The 17,097-nt window shown below is 47.5% G+C and overlaps 1 protein-coding gene across 6 annotated transcripts in view; it reads left to right on the top strand.

Annotated features, from left to right (window-relative positions):
- Positions 1 to 17,097, top strand: part of TEAD1 (TEA domain transcription factor 1) — a 299,909-nt gene that overhangs the window by 257,267 nt on the left and 25,545 nt on the right. For all 6 annotated transcript variants that reach the window (XM_006117420.4, XM_075927868.1, XM_006117422.4 and 3 more), the window contains one exon: positions 4,416 to 4,589. In XM_006117420.4, coding sequence (XP_006117482.2) covers positions 4,416 to 4,589 — 174 coding nt within the window. The remainder of the gene's footprint in view (positions 1 to 4,415; positions 4,590 to 17,097) is intronic.

Here is a 17,097-nt window from a genome sequence, read left to right as displayed (position 1 = left end):
TCATATATACACACATTATTTTCATGGAGACTGCCCATATAAAATTTTTCGGGTACTTGAATACAAATTTGTCTTGTGCTAATATTGTGGTGTTACTTATGAGCCTGTAAAAATATGCCTTATTCAATTAGATTATTAATTATTCTATTTCATATAGGAATTACAACACCATAAGCAGAAAATAATCACATGGGCAATGACAAATTAAACATTTATGTTCTAAGAATATTGTCAGGTGATGTCATACCTTCTGTCCCACTGTATCCTGTCAGAATTTTTGCTACAGCAGCATCTGGTACTTTGGCAAGATCTGCAAGCAATTGTAGTAACTTTACAGTTGCATTTAACTTTGCTTTCATATTTAAGCAGTATAAAGGCTCTGTGATCTGCTCTGTATTAGGGATATAAAATCTCGCTTAATCAGTTTACAGTTAAATGTTATGTTTAATCAGTTAACTGCTTAAATGGAGGGAGGCTGCTCTAGTCTACCTGGACTGGAGCGGCTCCCCCACCTCCACACCATGGATGGGGACTGCTCTTTCCAGGATGGGCTAGTGATGGATGAGGATTGCTCCAGCCCCGTGGGGGCTGCTCTGCCCGAGCTGAAGCACCAGTGGTGGACTCCACCAGGCTGCCTGAAGCGGGCTTCTTCAGCCCCCTCCAGTTAACTGTAACTGGTAAGTGTTACCCAGTAAAGGTGATGCTTACCAGTTAACCATTCACATCCCTGCTTTGTATTCCAATATACATAACATCGCTTCGATTGCAGTTTGGTTGCTTAGGAATTTATACTTTTTAGTGGTCTGGAAGATAATGTATTAGTGCCTGAAGAAATGTTTTACCTGATTATTTTGCAAGACAGTAATGTTGGAATTCCTTACAAGACTTCTTCCACTTGACTTGTCCCAAATCTCTGGTCCAGTTCTGAGAGAACACTTTATCCAGTTCTTAAGATTAAAAAAAAAAACCCTCAATTTGACTCCAGCTCATCTCTCAGGTTATTTTATTAGGCATGTGACAGCTCTATGCTCATGTGGCCAGGTTGCCCAGATGTACGGTGTTAGATACTAGCTGATACCAATTCCAGTTCCAGTTCAATCATGTCACATGCTAGGCAGTTTATGTACATTTTTCCTAGTTGCTAACATGTATATTTGTTGAATCTAATTGGTTTGGACATTGTGCGGCTCATGTAAGGAACAGTCACTTTGGAGATTGTATAAGGACCAGTTGCTAATTTCCTCACCTGATCTACATTTCAAATTAATCAATCATGGAAACAGTCTCTAGCACACAGCCTGGCAAACAATTGTTTACAATTGAACCTTGTACTCAAATTTTGTCTAAGCCCACGGTTATGTGCCCCAAATTCTAAATGCTGACTGTATCTTGATCATAGTCATTACCTAAAGTACAGTATTCTTGCTTCCTTGCTTGCTTTCCCTGATCACCAGACATTTAAAAGGTAAAGTTAGAACAGAAATGTTCCCAACAATATCATATATTAATTTTTATATATGCTTGGTGCTACAACATAATACAGTGGTGTCTAACAATATGTAGATCACATATAAGTGAAGTAGTGTGTTAGGAATTATTGGCTTGATCCTACACACGTTTAAGTTTATGCACATGTGAGTAGTCTGATGGAGTCAATAAAGAGATAGTCATACTGCATAGGGAATTTCTTGATGTCAGTGGGACTACACACCTGAACAAAGTTAAGCCAGCGTGTAAGTGACTGTAGGCTCTGGCCTCTAGTTTTCTATACTCGTGACACTCTTGATACCTATTGCACTCTAACTAAATGACACTGATTTCTAAAAAAAGAAATTTCGGGGCTATCATATTTTCTCCTGATTCTTTTCTTTTAGTGTGCTATTAATGTTAAAAGAAACACATATTTTGGGTGTATAGTTAGCTTGTTTCATCTGCAGTAATCATTTAGTTATCAAGTTAAAAGGCAAATCTAGCAACTCTGTAGATGTTATGATAATCATTCATAACTGGATACTACAATAATTACTGTAATTCTTGTGTAAATGGTTAGTATTTGACTTAAACTTGCTCATGATAAGGTCTTACCGATACTTTCATACAGTCAGTCAATCCTTTGCATTCATTTGTTTATTTTTCTGACATACGTTCTTTGTTTTTTAGAGTAGAATCACCCTATTCTGACTACTGTGCTTCTTTGGGGGCATCTATGAGCAAAGGTTGGAAAAGTTTTCTACCCCCAATTTTGCACTCTGAGGAAATGAGGATGGTGCTATTTTGAAAGAGCGCTCCAGGGAAAAGCTGATGTTTTCATCTTACATATTGGCTGTGTCTACACTAGGCCACTTATTCCGGAAAATCAGCCGCTTTTCCAGAATAAGCTGCGAGCTGTCTACACTGGCCCTTGAATTTCCAGAAAAGCAACGATGCTCTACTGTACAAAATCACCCGCTATTCCAGAAAAACTATTCTGCTCCCACTTGGGCATAAGTCCTTATTCCGGAACACTGTTCCGGAAAAGGGCCAGTGTATTCAGCCCAGTAGTCTTTTCCGGAAAAAAGCCCCGATCGCGAAAATGGCAATCAGGGCTCTTTTCCGGAAAAGCGCGTCTACATTGGCCACAGACGCTTTTCCGGAAAAAGGGCTTTTCCAGAAAAGCAGCCTGCCAATGTAGACGCTCCTTTTCCGGAAAAACTGAAAACGGAATAGTATTCCGTTTTAAGCAGTTCCGGAAATTCATGCCAGTGTAGACACAGCCATTATGTTTAGGTCTATTAAAGCCTGAAGTGCTATGTCCCCCCTCCCAAATAAAAAACTTCAGGTAGAGACTATATTTTATCCAATTCTGTTTGTCCATTGTAACAGATGAGTGTGATCTAAATTCAGATTTCACCACACTAGATGATTTTTAACAGATTACTAGTTTGCTTGTCCAAGTACAACTGATAAAAAGCTAGTCAGTCTACTTTCTTTTCCCCTGGATTTTACACATTTTTTAGGGAAAGATATATTCAGTTATTATTATTTATTTTTATTCAAAGCCCTCAACATGGACCCAGCCCTCACTGTACTAATTGCTGTGCAAATACAGAACAGAAAGATAGTCTCCACTTCAAAGACCTTGCAGTAAAAATGTAAGACAAATGACAACAGAGGGAAATAGATGGAATACAAAAAAACTAGACAATAGGAGTCAGCATGATAGGCCAGCTGAATGTCTTAATTTAGGTGTGAAAGTATTGTTTTTTTCTGTTTTATCTGCAGATATATTGTGAACAAAATAGTTAGGCAGACGTCCACTTTCCATTTACAACATTAATATTTGCTTACCAGGTAGAAATTGCCACCTTGCACCAGTATCTAACCAATATTGCAGCATTTTTAGCTGTTCAGTGACTGTACATTATAACTGAGTTAGCAAAATGTTGTTTGTGATCTATGTAACTACAGTGCTCCTTTCATCTTCTCACACAGTCTTGTGGGGATTGGAGCTCCCTGCGATGGGCTTAGCATCAGGCAACAGTAGGTCCTCTTCTTTTTCATTTCAGATTTTACAGCATGCTATCCTCTCAGATAAATATGCAGCATTGTAAACAACATGGATGAAATCATGGCCCCTTTAAAGTCAATAGTGGGGTTAACAATAGACTTCATTGGAGTCAGGATTTCATTCTGAGAGGGAGAGGAATTGTTTAGAGTGGCACTGATAGCTATAAATAGTGGAATGAAAGGGGAAATTTAGGTTGAATATCAGGTAACAAAGTCTGGCAGCGAAAGTGTGAAACTAGTTCTCCCACTCAATTGAAAGTGCATTCAACAAAGCACCGGGGAATATACCAGAGGAAAAAAATCTGACATTGGCAGGAAGATGAACTAACTGGCCTATTAATTCCTTCTTATTAAAAAGTTCCTTCTTAAAAAAAAATCTACTCCCCTGTTTTAGGCAAGTGATATCAGCACACTGTTTTTTAAAGAAAGAAATATTTGTAATGTAAAGAATAAAGGAGCTGTTGCACTAGCAGAAACTCAAGATCTCTGTGCATAAGACATTAAACTGCATAATACAGACACCTCCTACTCTTCCTAATTACCTTGACCTTACTGTGCTCAGAATGGGCTGATTATCACTTTGCTGGCTGTTCTGTATTTTTGTCAAACACTTGCCTGCAGTTAACCATCCAGGTTTACAGTAGGGGAACTGTTTTTATTATACTGAATCTTATTCACTAAGGACTGTGCCAAGACCACCAAAGTTACTTCATGGAAATCATATTGCAAATAACATTGTTGCCATAGGTAAACAAGGGCAGGATTTTTAATCTACCAATTTTAGTATGATTACACAGATACACAGTTCAGCTAAAATAAAACTCTGTTCTTGTACAATAGTGATTTTTCTTTTTCTTAATTTCTTTCAGTACAACAAACACCTCTTTGTGCACATTGGACATGCCAACCATTCTTACAGTGACCCGTTGCTTGAGTCGGTGGACATTCGTCAGATTTATGACAAATTTCCTGAAAAGAAAGGTGGTTTAAAGGAACTGTTTGGGAAAGGGCCCCAAAATGCCTTCTTCCTAGTAAAATTTTGGGTGAGTAAGACATACCATACAAGGTAGTTGAGACTGTGTGTTTGCATATGCTCCTGTACTTGTTCTAAATGTACATGTACATAGGACTATATTTTGTCATTAATAATCTGAAGCTAAATCTCCATCATTTGTATATATCCTTCATGTGGGACACTAGCACAAAAACACTTCAATCGATGGTTTCCACAACATGTCTGTGTTCCTAGAAAACAGCTGTAGTAACTATACAGCCTGCTAGTGACAAACAGGTCATAAGATTCATTGTTTATAAATGAACTGCCACCTAGTGGCTTGAATGAAGAGCAATAGCAGCAACTTAAACTGAGACTTCTGTATATATTTTGGAGTGTTTTATATGTTGGACTCTGATAAAGGCAGGTAACAGTTTTTAGCCTTGAGATCAGCCAGTGTTTTCACATCACAGTTATATTTAATATTTGTATTAAAAACTATCTAAGAGTTTGTAATATTTCCAGTGCTGTTGTATAATAATTTTGGTTGCTTCATTGTTGAAGCACATCTGCCTTCAGTTTCTCTAAGTATATCTGGGACATTGGCTTGCAGAGTAATTATATCTACCAAAAGGAGCTGTAGAGATGGGCAGAGGAAGGATCAGAATGAAAGAAAGATAAAAGCAGGATATCACAAATGTTGAAAAATACCTAAACCATTGCTTTCATTTTATCCATGTACATACACTAACGAATTGCACCGGAAACTTGTTATATTGTGGTTTGTGCATGTAAATAAATATACTGTGAGGTCATCAAGTGATCTATCATGAAATCTGAGCACGTGAAGTTTGTCCTATAGGGTATGTCTAAACTACATGGCTCCGTCAACGGAGCCATGTAGATTTGTTTGTTCGGCAAAGGGAAATGAAGCCACGATTTAAATAATCGCGGCTTCATTTAAATTTAAATGGCTGCCGCGCTGAGCTGACAAAAAGCTAATCAGCTGTTTGTCAGCTCAGCGCGCTAGTCTGGACGCTCCCCTGCCAACATGAAAGCCCTTTATCGACCTCCCCGGTAAATCTCATCCTACGAGGCATAACAGGGAGGTCGATAAAGGGCTTTCAGGTCGGCAAGGGAGTGTCCAGACTAGCGCGCTGAGCCGACAAACGGCTGATCAGTTGTTTGTTGGCTCAGCGCGGCAGCCATTTAAATTTAAATGAAGCCGCGATTATTTAAATCGCAGCTTCATTTCTCTTTGCTGATCAGCCTAATCTACATGGCTCCATCGATGGAGCCATGTAATTTAGACACACCCATAGACATTTCCTGCTGCCTCAGAGGTGGATGTTGCTCTGAGAATTGAAATGTAGTGTTTTAAACATAAGGTTTTCTAAAGTTGTGAAAGCATTTAACCCTCCCTCTCCCCCCAAGTAGTGAGCTGTAGAAATTCTGTATGTAGTTATTACACTTAAACCCAGGTAGGAAAAGCTACTATAGTGTTTTGTGTCAGTTTTTAAAACCTATCCATAGATAGAAATTAGGACTGCTTGGTTTTCATTAACATTCCAGCATAAAGCAGAGGATGAGCTTCAGAAATGAACTTGCAAAGAGCTTTGTTGAATGTAAGCAATGTAAAGCAAAGCAAAAGTTTTCAAAATGTCTCTCCTCATACCCGCTGAGAGAAGGCTTCTCTTCTCCCTGAGAACACTGGCTACTGCTTCTGCTCTTATCTGAGACTTCATCCTGCTCCCCAGATGGGAGTGTTGTGCTGCCCGAAGGATAGGCCATTCTGGTCTTTACCTAACTATTTCACTTACGGTATTGTCTGCCTTGTCACCCAAGTGGTGATTATTGCTTGGATAGCCATATCCGTGCCATCTTTGGCATGGCTAAAAGTGGCATTGTAGATGTGACAGCTTCGGCTTCCCCTGGATCTTTAGTGTGCGTTTAGGGCCTATGCTGAAGCCTATGCCATCCCATCCATACTACTATTTTTAGCCATGCTGTGTGGATAAAATTAGCATGGGTATAGTGGGTATGGCACCACAAGCTTCACTGGTGCTTTAGACTGCAGGCTTGCCCAGAAAATGCATTGAACAAAATGTGCCCCACTCTTTGCAAGCCCTAGACTTTAGCAGAGATTGGGGTGAAATCCTGTTCTTCTTCGAGTGGTTGCTCATGTCCATTCAAACCGCGTGCACCGCGTCTTCCGGAGCGTTTTCCCTAGCGGTACTTGTAGCGCCGGCAGGGCGCCCCCTGGAGTTGCGCCGCTATGGCGGAGCATAAGTACCCCTGCCGGCACTCCCCCTCCTCAGTTCCTTCTTACCGCCCGTGACGGTCATTGGAGCGTGTCTCTCTGTTAGAGTAGTTAATGGTTCCCGTTTCTCTTAGTGTTGTAGATAGTTGTAAATAGTTCAAATTAGTTAGATAGTTGGCAGTTCTTTGTTTTTTCCTTCTCCCCCTTCGGGGGTGAAGAATGCCTGGGCCGCAAGGCTTTAAGGCTTGCGCTGTATGCGCTAAATTCATGCCCAAGGGAGACCCTCATGATAGCTGTTTAAAGTGTTTGGGTGAGGGTCACCTAGCAGATGCCTGTAAGATCTGCAGGTCATTCAAGCCACACATGAAGAGGGAGCAGGACTCTCATTTGAAGCTTCTCCTCATGGAGGCGGCTTTACAGCCGGCACTGACTGGACATTCCACAGTGCGCCGGCGTTGACACGCGACGCTCCATCCCGTACAAGGACTTTGGTACCGAGGGCTCGGCACCGCTCTCATTCCCTGGCGCCAAAGAAGTCAAGGTCTTCGTGGGGTAGGTCTCCGAGCCGGAAGTCCAGCTCCGGCCTACACCGTTGCCTTGAATCCCCAGTGCAGGCGTCTCTGAGTGCTGCGGTGCGGCGTAAAAGAGCTCGATGACCATCAAGTCCAGGTCAGCTACCCTCACATCATCCTTCGACGCCGGACACTTTTGAGGCGGCGCAGGACCTGATTAGCCTCACTACCTCCCCTCCGTCATCGGTTGAGGCGGAGAGGTCGAGGACTTTGACACCGGCAGCCATGTTGGCACCGGCTTCTCCTTTGCACTGGTTGGATTGGTCGGCACCGGTAACATATGCAGTGGGACCGTCCCCTGTGGGACCAGTACCGCTTGCCCCTACCTCGGTGCCAGCTTCGACACAGGCCACCAGGCCTCATGCGGTGCCCAACTGGCCTCAACCCCTGTCGGTGCTGGGACCTCTCCCGGAACCGGTCTTGGCTGCCCCGGCACCGTATTACTCAAGCCTTGTGGCACCGTCAATGGCACTGGCAACGACCCTCTTGACCGGGGTGCCGCTTCAGTCTTCAGCACTGGGCTCTTCGTTACCAGGCTCTTCGGCACCGATACAAGCACAGGCACCGGGCTCTTCGGCACCGTTGCAGGTACCAGCATCGGCCCCGTGGGCCTTGCCGGTACCACCAATGCCAATAACGCCGATCTCTTCGACAGCAACCACTAGAGCTCCAGCGCCTTCCCTCCTGCCTGCTGTGGTGCCCACGGGGGCGATAATAGGGGTGCTGCCTTTGGGGCAATGGGACTTGGGAGTTCCACGCCCGCAACCGGCACCGACTTTGGCACCAGAGTCCACATGCACCGGGTCGACACTGCATGTGGCACAGGGGCCTGTCTTCCAGGCAGCGGCACTGGTACCAGTACGCCCTCACCGCACGCACGCGGGCAAGCCAGAATCTATGGCCAGGTTTGCCTCTCCGATGGTGGCAGGGCACTCATCGTCGGCACCACCCTGGCCTGAGTCTGACTACTCTTCAGATTCTGATGTGGGCTCTTTCAGGTCAGAGTCCTCGGGAGCTTCATCACATCATAGATCCCGTTCCCGGCACCTGTGTGACCATTCGCGCATGCAGCAGACTTGGCCGCCTCAGCCACATTGGACTTTTTTGGATGCCGTGGGCATACCACGAGTGGCAAGGGCCTGTGCCCCCTTCCGCGGTGTCAAGTGTCTTCAGGCACCGGGCTTCTCCGTCGGCGTCACTATCATGACCCCTTCCCTCACCCCAGAGGGCTGTTACTATCGATGCCGCTAGAGATCCGCAGGCTTCGGTGCCGGACCCGCTTCCGCACATGGTGCCACCTGCCCAGCCGCCCCCTCTGTCAGGCCCTATGCTGGATCCGATGCCGCTCCAGGAGTCATCGTCGTCCTCGTCTCCTGATGAAACGTTAGCAGATCCCACACCGGTGATGCCGATTATGGATGCTTAGTCGCATCAAAATCTGCTCCGGCATCTGGCTTCCAACCTGGGTGTCCCAGTGGAACCAGTAGTGGAGGACACGGATCCCATGATAGACATCCTGTCCGACAATGCGCCAACCCGTTTGGCTTTGCCATTCAACAAGACTGTGGCTAAGATCACTAACGCCCTGTGGCAGACCCCGGCTTCTTTAACCCCTACCTGAAAGGGAGTCCAGAGGCACTATTATGTCCTGCAGTTGGGGCATGAGCATCTGTATTCCCAGCCTGTCCAGGGGTCCCTGGTAGTCCAAGCCGCGGACCAGAAGGAGAAACTTCCGCAGCCGGGGCCATCTCCGAAGGCTAGAGAGCCCAAACGCCTCGACCTGATGGGGCGTAAGGTGTATGCCACTGGTGGGGTGCAGCTCCTCATTGCTAACCAGCAGGCAATGCTGAGTCGATACACCTATAACACATGGCAGGCGATGGATAAGTTTAAGGATAGGCTTCCCACTGAGGCGCGTCAGGAGTTTGTGGCTATGACCACAGAGGGCAGGACTGTCGCCCGTATAGCTCTTCAGGCTTCCCTGGACACTGTTGACTCTGCAGCCTGCACCATGGCATCGGGTGTAGTTATGCACCATGGTGCCTGGCTGCAGATGTCTGGAATACCTCCTGATGTCCAGGATCTGCCTTTTGATGGCAAGGTGTTATTCTCGGAGCATACGGACTCGAGGCTCCATACGCTCAAGGACACGAGGTCTACTCTCCAGTCCTTGGGGATCCACACGCCGGCTCCTTAGCGACGTCAGCTTCCCTACCGACAGCAGGGGAGAACGCAGTCCCAGGTCCTTCCTGGGGATTACTGGAGACGCCGTCCTCATACTCCCAGTGTGGGTGCGGGGGTGGCTGCAGGCCCGTCGTCGGCCAGAGGTCATCATTGCCGCCCGACAGGGGACAACCTCTGTGGGGTTGGACAGGGCCCCTCTCAACAGTCTAAGTACCTGTTTTGACGGTCCTCTAGAGCGTTGCGCACCAGTTTCCTCCCCCCCCGACCCTCTGTTTGGACCCCCTCTCCCCACTTGGGACCTTAACCTCGTGTTGTCTAGACTTGTGTCACCCCCCTTTGAGCCGCTGGCCATGTGCTCTTTGAAGCACCTCTCTATGAAGGTTGCGTTCATTGTAGCCATTACGCCAGCTCACAGGGTCTCTGAGCTGAGGGCGCTAACTGTAAATAATGTGCAGCTCCACCATCACCCGGCCTTTCTCCCCAAGGTGGTGTCACCGTTCCATCTGTCCCAAGAAATTTACCTCCCGGTTTTCTTTCAAAAGCCCCATGCCTCTCCTAAGGAGCAAGTGTTCCACTCCTTAGATGCTAGACGGGCGTTAGCCTTTTATGTTGATAGAACGAAACCCTTTCGTAAGTCCATGCAACTGTTTGTGGCTTTCACTGACAGAATGAAAGCCATCTTGACCCAGAGGTTGTCCAATTGGGTCGCGGGGGTGTATCAGGGAGTCTTATGTCCTGGCCGGGAAGGTCCTGCCCCGGGTTACAGCACATTCCACCAGGGTGCAGGCGTCCTCTGTAGCTTTTGGGGCGCAGGTTCTAATTACGGAAATCTGCAGGGCAGCCACGTGGTCGTCAGTGCATACCTTTATGGCACACTATGCGCTGACACAACAGGCCAGGGAGGACACAGGGTTGGGTTCTGCGGTTCTCAGCTCTGTGTTGTAAATGTGTTGGTTTTTTTCTCTGTACCACATTGCACTTTATTCAACAGTTCTCTGTGTTATGTTACTTGAATACATATATTCTGGGTTGTTTAGCTTTCGTGGACTTCTCTTTCTGGGTCCTCCGACCCCTCCTCCATAAGTAGGGTTGGCTTGGAAGTCACCTGATTCAAATGGACATGAGCAATCACTCGAAGAAGAAAAGAACGGTTACTTACCTGTAACTGTTGTTCTTCGAGATGTGTTGCTCATGTCTATTCGATCCCTCCCCTTCCTTCATTGGAGCATCCAGCAAGAAGGAACTGAGGAGGCGGAGCGCCGACAGGGGTACTTATGCTCCGTCATAGTGGTGCCACTCTAGGGGGCGCCCTGCTGGCGCTACAGGTATCGCTAGGGAAAACGCTCCGGAAGACGCAGTGCACGCGGTGTGCACACCTGATTCGAATGGACATGAGCAACACATCTCGAAGAACAACAGTTACAGGTAAGTAACGATTCTTTTCTCATCAAAGTAGAAGATAAAACTTCTATTGACTTCAATGAAGCTACAGTTTCAAACTGTGTTCTCGGGAGAGCTGGCTGAGGAGGGATTGGATTTTTATTGTCTTGAAAATTGGTTTTAAATTCCAGTTTAATTCTAGTGCCATTTGTTATATTAAGTAATGTGTGTACCTTCATGAATCGGCTCGTGGGTGATAAAACACTCAAACACATTCATTCATCAACTCCCAATCACAGTGTTTATTGCCAGGATTGAAGTGTTACTCAGCTAAAACCTAGATTTCAGCACCACGTCAGCTTCTGCTGCCCCATTTTTGAGTGGGTAATTGTCTCTAAGGATCAAACTTTAAGAGGGTGTAACAGTCAGTCCATCGACAATATAAATATGTATCTCTGTTGTACTTACCAAACCCCACCTTTGTGCTAACAGCATGCTTTTACAAGAGTGTCATAACATGCAAATGGTACTACATCTTATAATGACACTTCTGTACTTACACATAGGGTTTTTTGGGTACTTGAGGTACACATCCATTATCCGCTCAACTGATAGGTGAAATATTGTAATAGGCATTTTCCAAAAAGGAACTGGGAGAGAGGTGGTGATGAGCAGACAGTGCCTGCCTAGCAAAGTGACAAGAGCAGAAGCTGGTGGAAAAATGCAGGTGGGATGGGGAACTAAAAACAGAGAAGTCAGGATGGGGAGACTGGCAATGGCCAGGCAGGTAGAATTGGTCAAGGATCCTGAAGGGGACTGGGATGATGAGTCTGAGGGGGTGAGGAGATTGACTGGGACAAGAAGGTTAGAGGTGGAAGGAGTAGAGTCATGACTGGGATATACGCAGAAGGGACCAGGCCTGATGTAATAGGGACAGAAGTGTCTGTGACCCTCCCCAAACAACACACACAGCATAGGGTATGTCTACACTACAAAGTTAATTCGAACTAACAGCCGTTAGTTTGAATTAACTTTAATAGGTGCTACACAGGCAAACCGCTAGTTCGACCTTAATCCAAACTAGCAGAGCGCTTAATTCGAACTAGGTAAACCTCATTCCACGAGGTCTAATGCCTAGTTCGAATTAAGTAGTTCGAATTAAGGGTTGTGTAGCCACTTAATTCGAACTAGTAGGAGGCTAGCCCTCCCCAGCTTGCCCTGGTGGCCACTCTGGGCACCACCAGGGAAACTCATCTGCCCCTCTCCCGGCCCCGGAGCCCTTAAAGGGGCACGGTCTGGCTACAATGCCCGTGCCAGGTGCAAGCCTGCCAGCACCCAGCTAGCAGACCCTGCACCTGGCATGGCACGAGCCAGCCACCTGCTGCCACCCAGCCCTCCGCCTCTTCCCGGGACCAGGCTGGCGGCTCCTAGGAGCCTGCCCGGGGCCGCAAGAGGCGGGCGCCCGCCTGGTCTAGTGCGGACATCGTGGACCTCATCGAGGTTTGGGGGGAAGCCTCCAACGTACACGACCTCCGCACTAGGCACAGGAAAGTGGCCATCTAGGGCAGGATAGCTGCCAGCCTGGCCACCCAGGAGCAGGTTTGCATGAAAATCAAGGTGGTCGAGTGAGACCCCAACCCTGAGCCCTGAGCTTAGAACATAAAAACATAAGAATGGCCGTACTGGGTCAGACCAAATGTCCATCTAGCCCAGCAGCCTGTCTGCCGACAGCGGCCAATACTAGGTACCCTGGAGGGGATGGACCGAAGACAATGACCAAGCCATTTGTCTCGTGCCATCCATCTCCAGCCTTCCACAAACAGAGGCCAGGGACACCATTTCTACCCCCTGGCTAATACCACTCCATGGACCCAACCTCCATGACTTTATCTAACTTCTCTTTAAACTCTGTTCTAGTTCTAGCCTTCACAGCCTCCTGCAGCAAGGAGTTCCACAGGTTGACTATTTGCTTTGTGAAGAAGAACTTTCTGTTATTAGTTTGAAGCCTGCTACTCATGCATTTCATTTGGTGTCCTCTAGTCCTTATATTATGGGAACTAATGAAGAACTTTTCTTTATGCACCCTCTCCACACCACTCATGCTTTTATAGACCTCTATCATATCCCCCCTCAGTCTCCTCTTTTCTAAGCTGAAACGTCCCAGTCTCTTTAGCCTCTCTTCATGTGGGACCTGTTCCAAATCCCTGATCATTTTAGTTGCCCTCCCCTCTCCCACCCTCTCTCTTCCCCTCTCCCACCTCCTTTTCCCAGTCTCCCCCAGTTTTGTTCAATAAAGAGAGTTTCTATTTTTGACCACATGTGTCCTTTATTTTGTACATCAGGAAGGGGGGCTAGGGATGGGTAAGTGGAAGGATGTGAGGGAGGAATGGGGTACGAGCCCCTGTTAAGGAGGACTACGGTGGCTCTGTGGGCTCCTCGGGGTGGAAACTCTCATGCAGCCCCCCGATTGGCCCCCCCCCCCGTATGGCAGCCTGCGGCAAGTACAGCCAGGCTGATGGCCGAGTGCAGAACTGCTTTGCAAGCGGGAAACCCCTGAGAACTGTCTGCCGGGGTGGGGGTCGGGTCCCTTTAAGCACAGCCCTCGGCTAGCCTGAGACAGCAGCTCCACGCTCTAAGTCCTAATCTGATGCCCTCCCGGCACTGCTTCCGGCCATCCTTAACCTCAGTTCAGGGTCCACTCAATGTGGACATGCTAGTTTGAATTAGCAAAATGCTAATTTGAACTAGTTTTTAGGTCTAGATGCACTAGTTCGAATTAGCTTAGTTTGAATTAACTAATTTGAATTAAGTTAATTCGAATTAGTGCTGTAGTGTAGACATACCCATAGAGCCCTCCAGAAACTAGAACGGAACCCAAGATTCTCCACTCAGTGTCTGGTTGGCAGTCGATATCAAGCTGAGTGCCCCAAAGGTTGGTTCTGGGGCTGGTTCTGTTCCATATCTTTATTTATGACCTGGATGAGGGGATGGGTTGCAGCCTCAGCAAGTTTGCAGATGACACTAAGCTAGGGGGAGAGGTAGATACGTTGGAGGGCAGGGAGAGGGTCCAGAGTGACCTAGACACATTGGAGGATTGGGCCAAAAGAAATCTGATGAGGGTCAATAAGAACAAGGGCAGAGTCCTGCACTTGGGAAGGAAGAATCCCAAGAACTGCTACAGGCTGGGGACCGACTGGCTATGCAGCAGTTCTGCAGAAAAGGACCTGGGGATTGCAGTGGGTGAGAAGCTGGATGAGAGTCAACAGTGTGCCCTTGTAGTCAAGATGGCGAATAGAATAGTAGGATGCATTAGGAGGAACATTGCCAGCAGATCTAGAGAAGTGATTATTCCCCTTTATTTGGCTTTGGTGAGTCTACATCTGGAATATTGTGTGCAATTCTGGGGCCCCACTACACAAAGGATGTAGCCACAATGGATAAAAACCAGCAGAGGGCAGCAAAAATTATTAGGGGACTGGAGCCCATTACTTATGAGTTGATGCTAAGGGATTTGGGCTCATTTAGTCTACAGAAGAGAAAATTGAGGGGGATTTGATAGAAGCCATCAACTACCTGAACAGGGGATAGTCCAAAGTAAATGGAGAGAGGCTGTTCTCAGAAGTGACGGATGGCAGAACAAGGAGCAGTGGTCTCAGGTTGCAGTGGGGGAGGTCTAGGTTGGATATTAGGAAAAGCTATGTCCCTAGGAGGGTGGTGAAGCACTGGAATGGGTTACCTAGGGACGGGGTGGAATCTCCATCCATAGAGGTTTTTTAATCTCGGCTTGACAAAGCCCTGGCTGGGTTGATTTAGTTGGGGTTGGTCCTGCTTTGGGCAGAGGGCTGGACTCAATGACCTCCTGAGGTCTCTTCCAGCCCTAGGATTCTATGGTTCCTGATGCTCAACAGTCCCCTGCAGTCAGACGATATCTGTGAAACCGACTGGCGAAATGTTTCTCTTGTCTCCCTCTAGTGCTAGTCCACAAAGAGGAAGACAACCTGCTACATCTATTACAGTTAGCCTAAGTGGCAGAGGTCTGTGCTCTGCATCTAGAGCAGTGATCTCAAACTCCCAGCCCTCGGGCCAGTCCTGGTCAGAGCAGTTGTACAATCCAGAGACTCCCAGAGAGGGGTGGGATGTCTTTCACCAGTGCTCCTGCCACTGTTGGGAGGATGGGGGGCACAATTGCTCCCTCTCCCGGTAATCCCCAAAGCTATGTGCTCAGAGAATGGGGTGCCATGGGGGGAGAGGGCAGTGGTGGGAAGAAGCCCCTCACCTCCAACCAGGACTGGTCTATAGGCCGGGAGATTTGAGACCCCTGATCTAGAGCAGGGGTCAGCAGCCAGTAGCTCCTGAGCCAAATAGAGCCAGATATGGCTCTTTTGTAGCTCAAAGAGTCCCCTTTGCTCCCCCCACAGCATGGAGCCCACGGTGTTGCTCCAGCCTTACGGCCCCCCACAAGATTGGAGCACTTGCGCCAGCTTCCTGGGGGGGCGGAGGAAGGGGAAGAAACTCCGAGCATCCCTGATGGATCCGACTTGCAGAGGGGAGAGGAGAAGGAGCCAGAAATGGCTCCATGCACAGCCGCTTCCCTTCCCCCCTCTCTCGGCTGGGCAAACAGCAGCAGCAGAATCTGGCCAATGGGAGCAGCAGGAGGTGGAGCCCGAAAGTGTGTGGTGCAGTGCGTGAATGCATGTAAGTGCCCTCCCAGATCCTGCACCCCTAGCCACCTCATGTACCCTCTCTACCAAGACCCCACATGCCCAGCCTGCTCCTGCATCCTTTCCCCCAGCCAGACACCTATCCCCAGCCTGCTGTTGCTCCTTCACTCCCACTCAGACCTCTCACTTTCACCCCCTCCTGCACCCTACCTCCCGCCCAGATCCTGCACTCTCACCAGCAACCCTGTCCCACACACGCAACCCCTGATTTTTGGCCCCACACCAGAGCCCCGGGGGGGGGGGGGCTGTCAAAATCCTCCAAACCTGGAACCCCACAGGAGTTAAGCCTGGCCTGAGGCCTTGAACCCCAGTCCTCCCTGCCCCTCCCTACCATACAACTGGAGCACCAGGGGAATGACGTGTTTCAATTGGGGACCACATCAGTGAGGGTTGAGGAGTGTTTTGGTTTGGTTGGTTTTTGTTGTTGTTGTTTTTTACTTCTCACTTGTGTGGTCCCTGACTGATTTTTCTGTGGGTCAGTGGGCCCCGACCCAAAAAAGGTTCCCATAAATCAAGATAATGTTGAAACTTTTGTGTTGGGCATAACATTTTACTTTATTTAAAATGAAGCCTGGCCAACAAGGCCTCAGTCGGGGCTCAGCCCGCAGCTGGCTGCAGCATCCTGTCCCCAGCCTGGGGCAGGCCTTACGGTTTGGCCCCCATCTGGCTGCAAGAAGGGCTGGTGGCAACCCCTGCTCCTGCTGCAGAGGGCTGTGGCAATCCTTGCCTAGCCCCTCGCCTAGCCACTGCTGCCCAGGTGCAACAGACCAGCCCCAGCCAGGTAAGGTAATCCAGCCCCAGGGACACCCCGCACCCCACATACTCTTATTTCCCACCCCCAGCGCCTTGCCTGCCTCCTGCACTTCCCACACTCTAACCCCCTGCTCTGAGCCCCTCATACACCCAAACCCTGACTCTTGCACCCCCACATCCACAAACTGCACCCCCAGAAGCAGCAGAAGTCCCATTAAATAAAGTCTGAGTACAGTGTTTCATTTATAGTATTAATAACCATCATGTCAATTAAAAGTAATATTAACTTGCATATTTTCTGTCATGCAAATGGGCATTTTTATATTGGCTCTTTGTTGACCACTTAATTGAAATTTGATGTAGTTTGGCTCATTGGTTTGAAAAGGCTGCCAACCTCTGGTCTAGAGGATCCAGCACAAGATGAAATTTCTAGGGTTTTTTTTAGGGTGGCTTATTTAATGCTACATTTCCATTTTAAAAACTCAAGTAAAAGAAATTCATGATTGTAAAGATGAGCACTCAAAAGTTAGTAAATGCCAGAATTAAGGTTGGCTGTTAAGGTTGCCAGATGGTTTCAACAAAAATACCGGACACACTTGACATTACATCACAATCTATATTAAATCTTATTTAGAAAATACCGGACATTTATATTTGCTCATTTATATTTTCTCAATTTGTTTCCCG

This window comes from Pelodiscus sinensis, chromosome 4 (assembly GCF_049634645.1).
Source record: "Pelodiscus sinensis isolate JC-2024 chromosome 4, ASM4963464v1, whole genome shotgun sequence".
NCBI lineage: Eukaryota > Metazoa > Chordata > Testudines > Trionychidae > Pelodiscus > Pelodiscus sinensis.
Note: the sequence above shows the minus strand (reverse complement) of the source record. Positions and strands in the feature narration are given on the sequence as shown.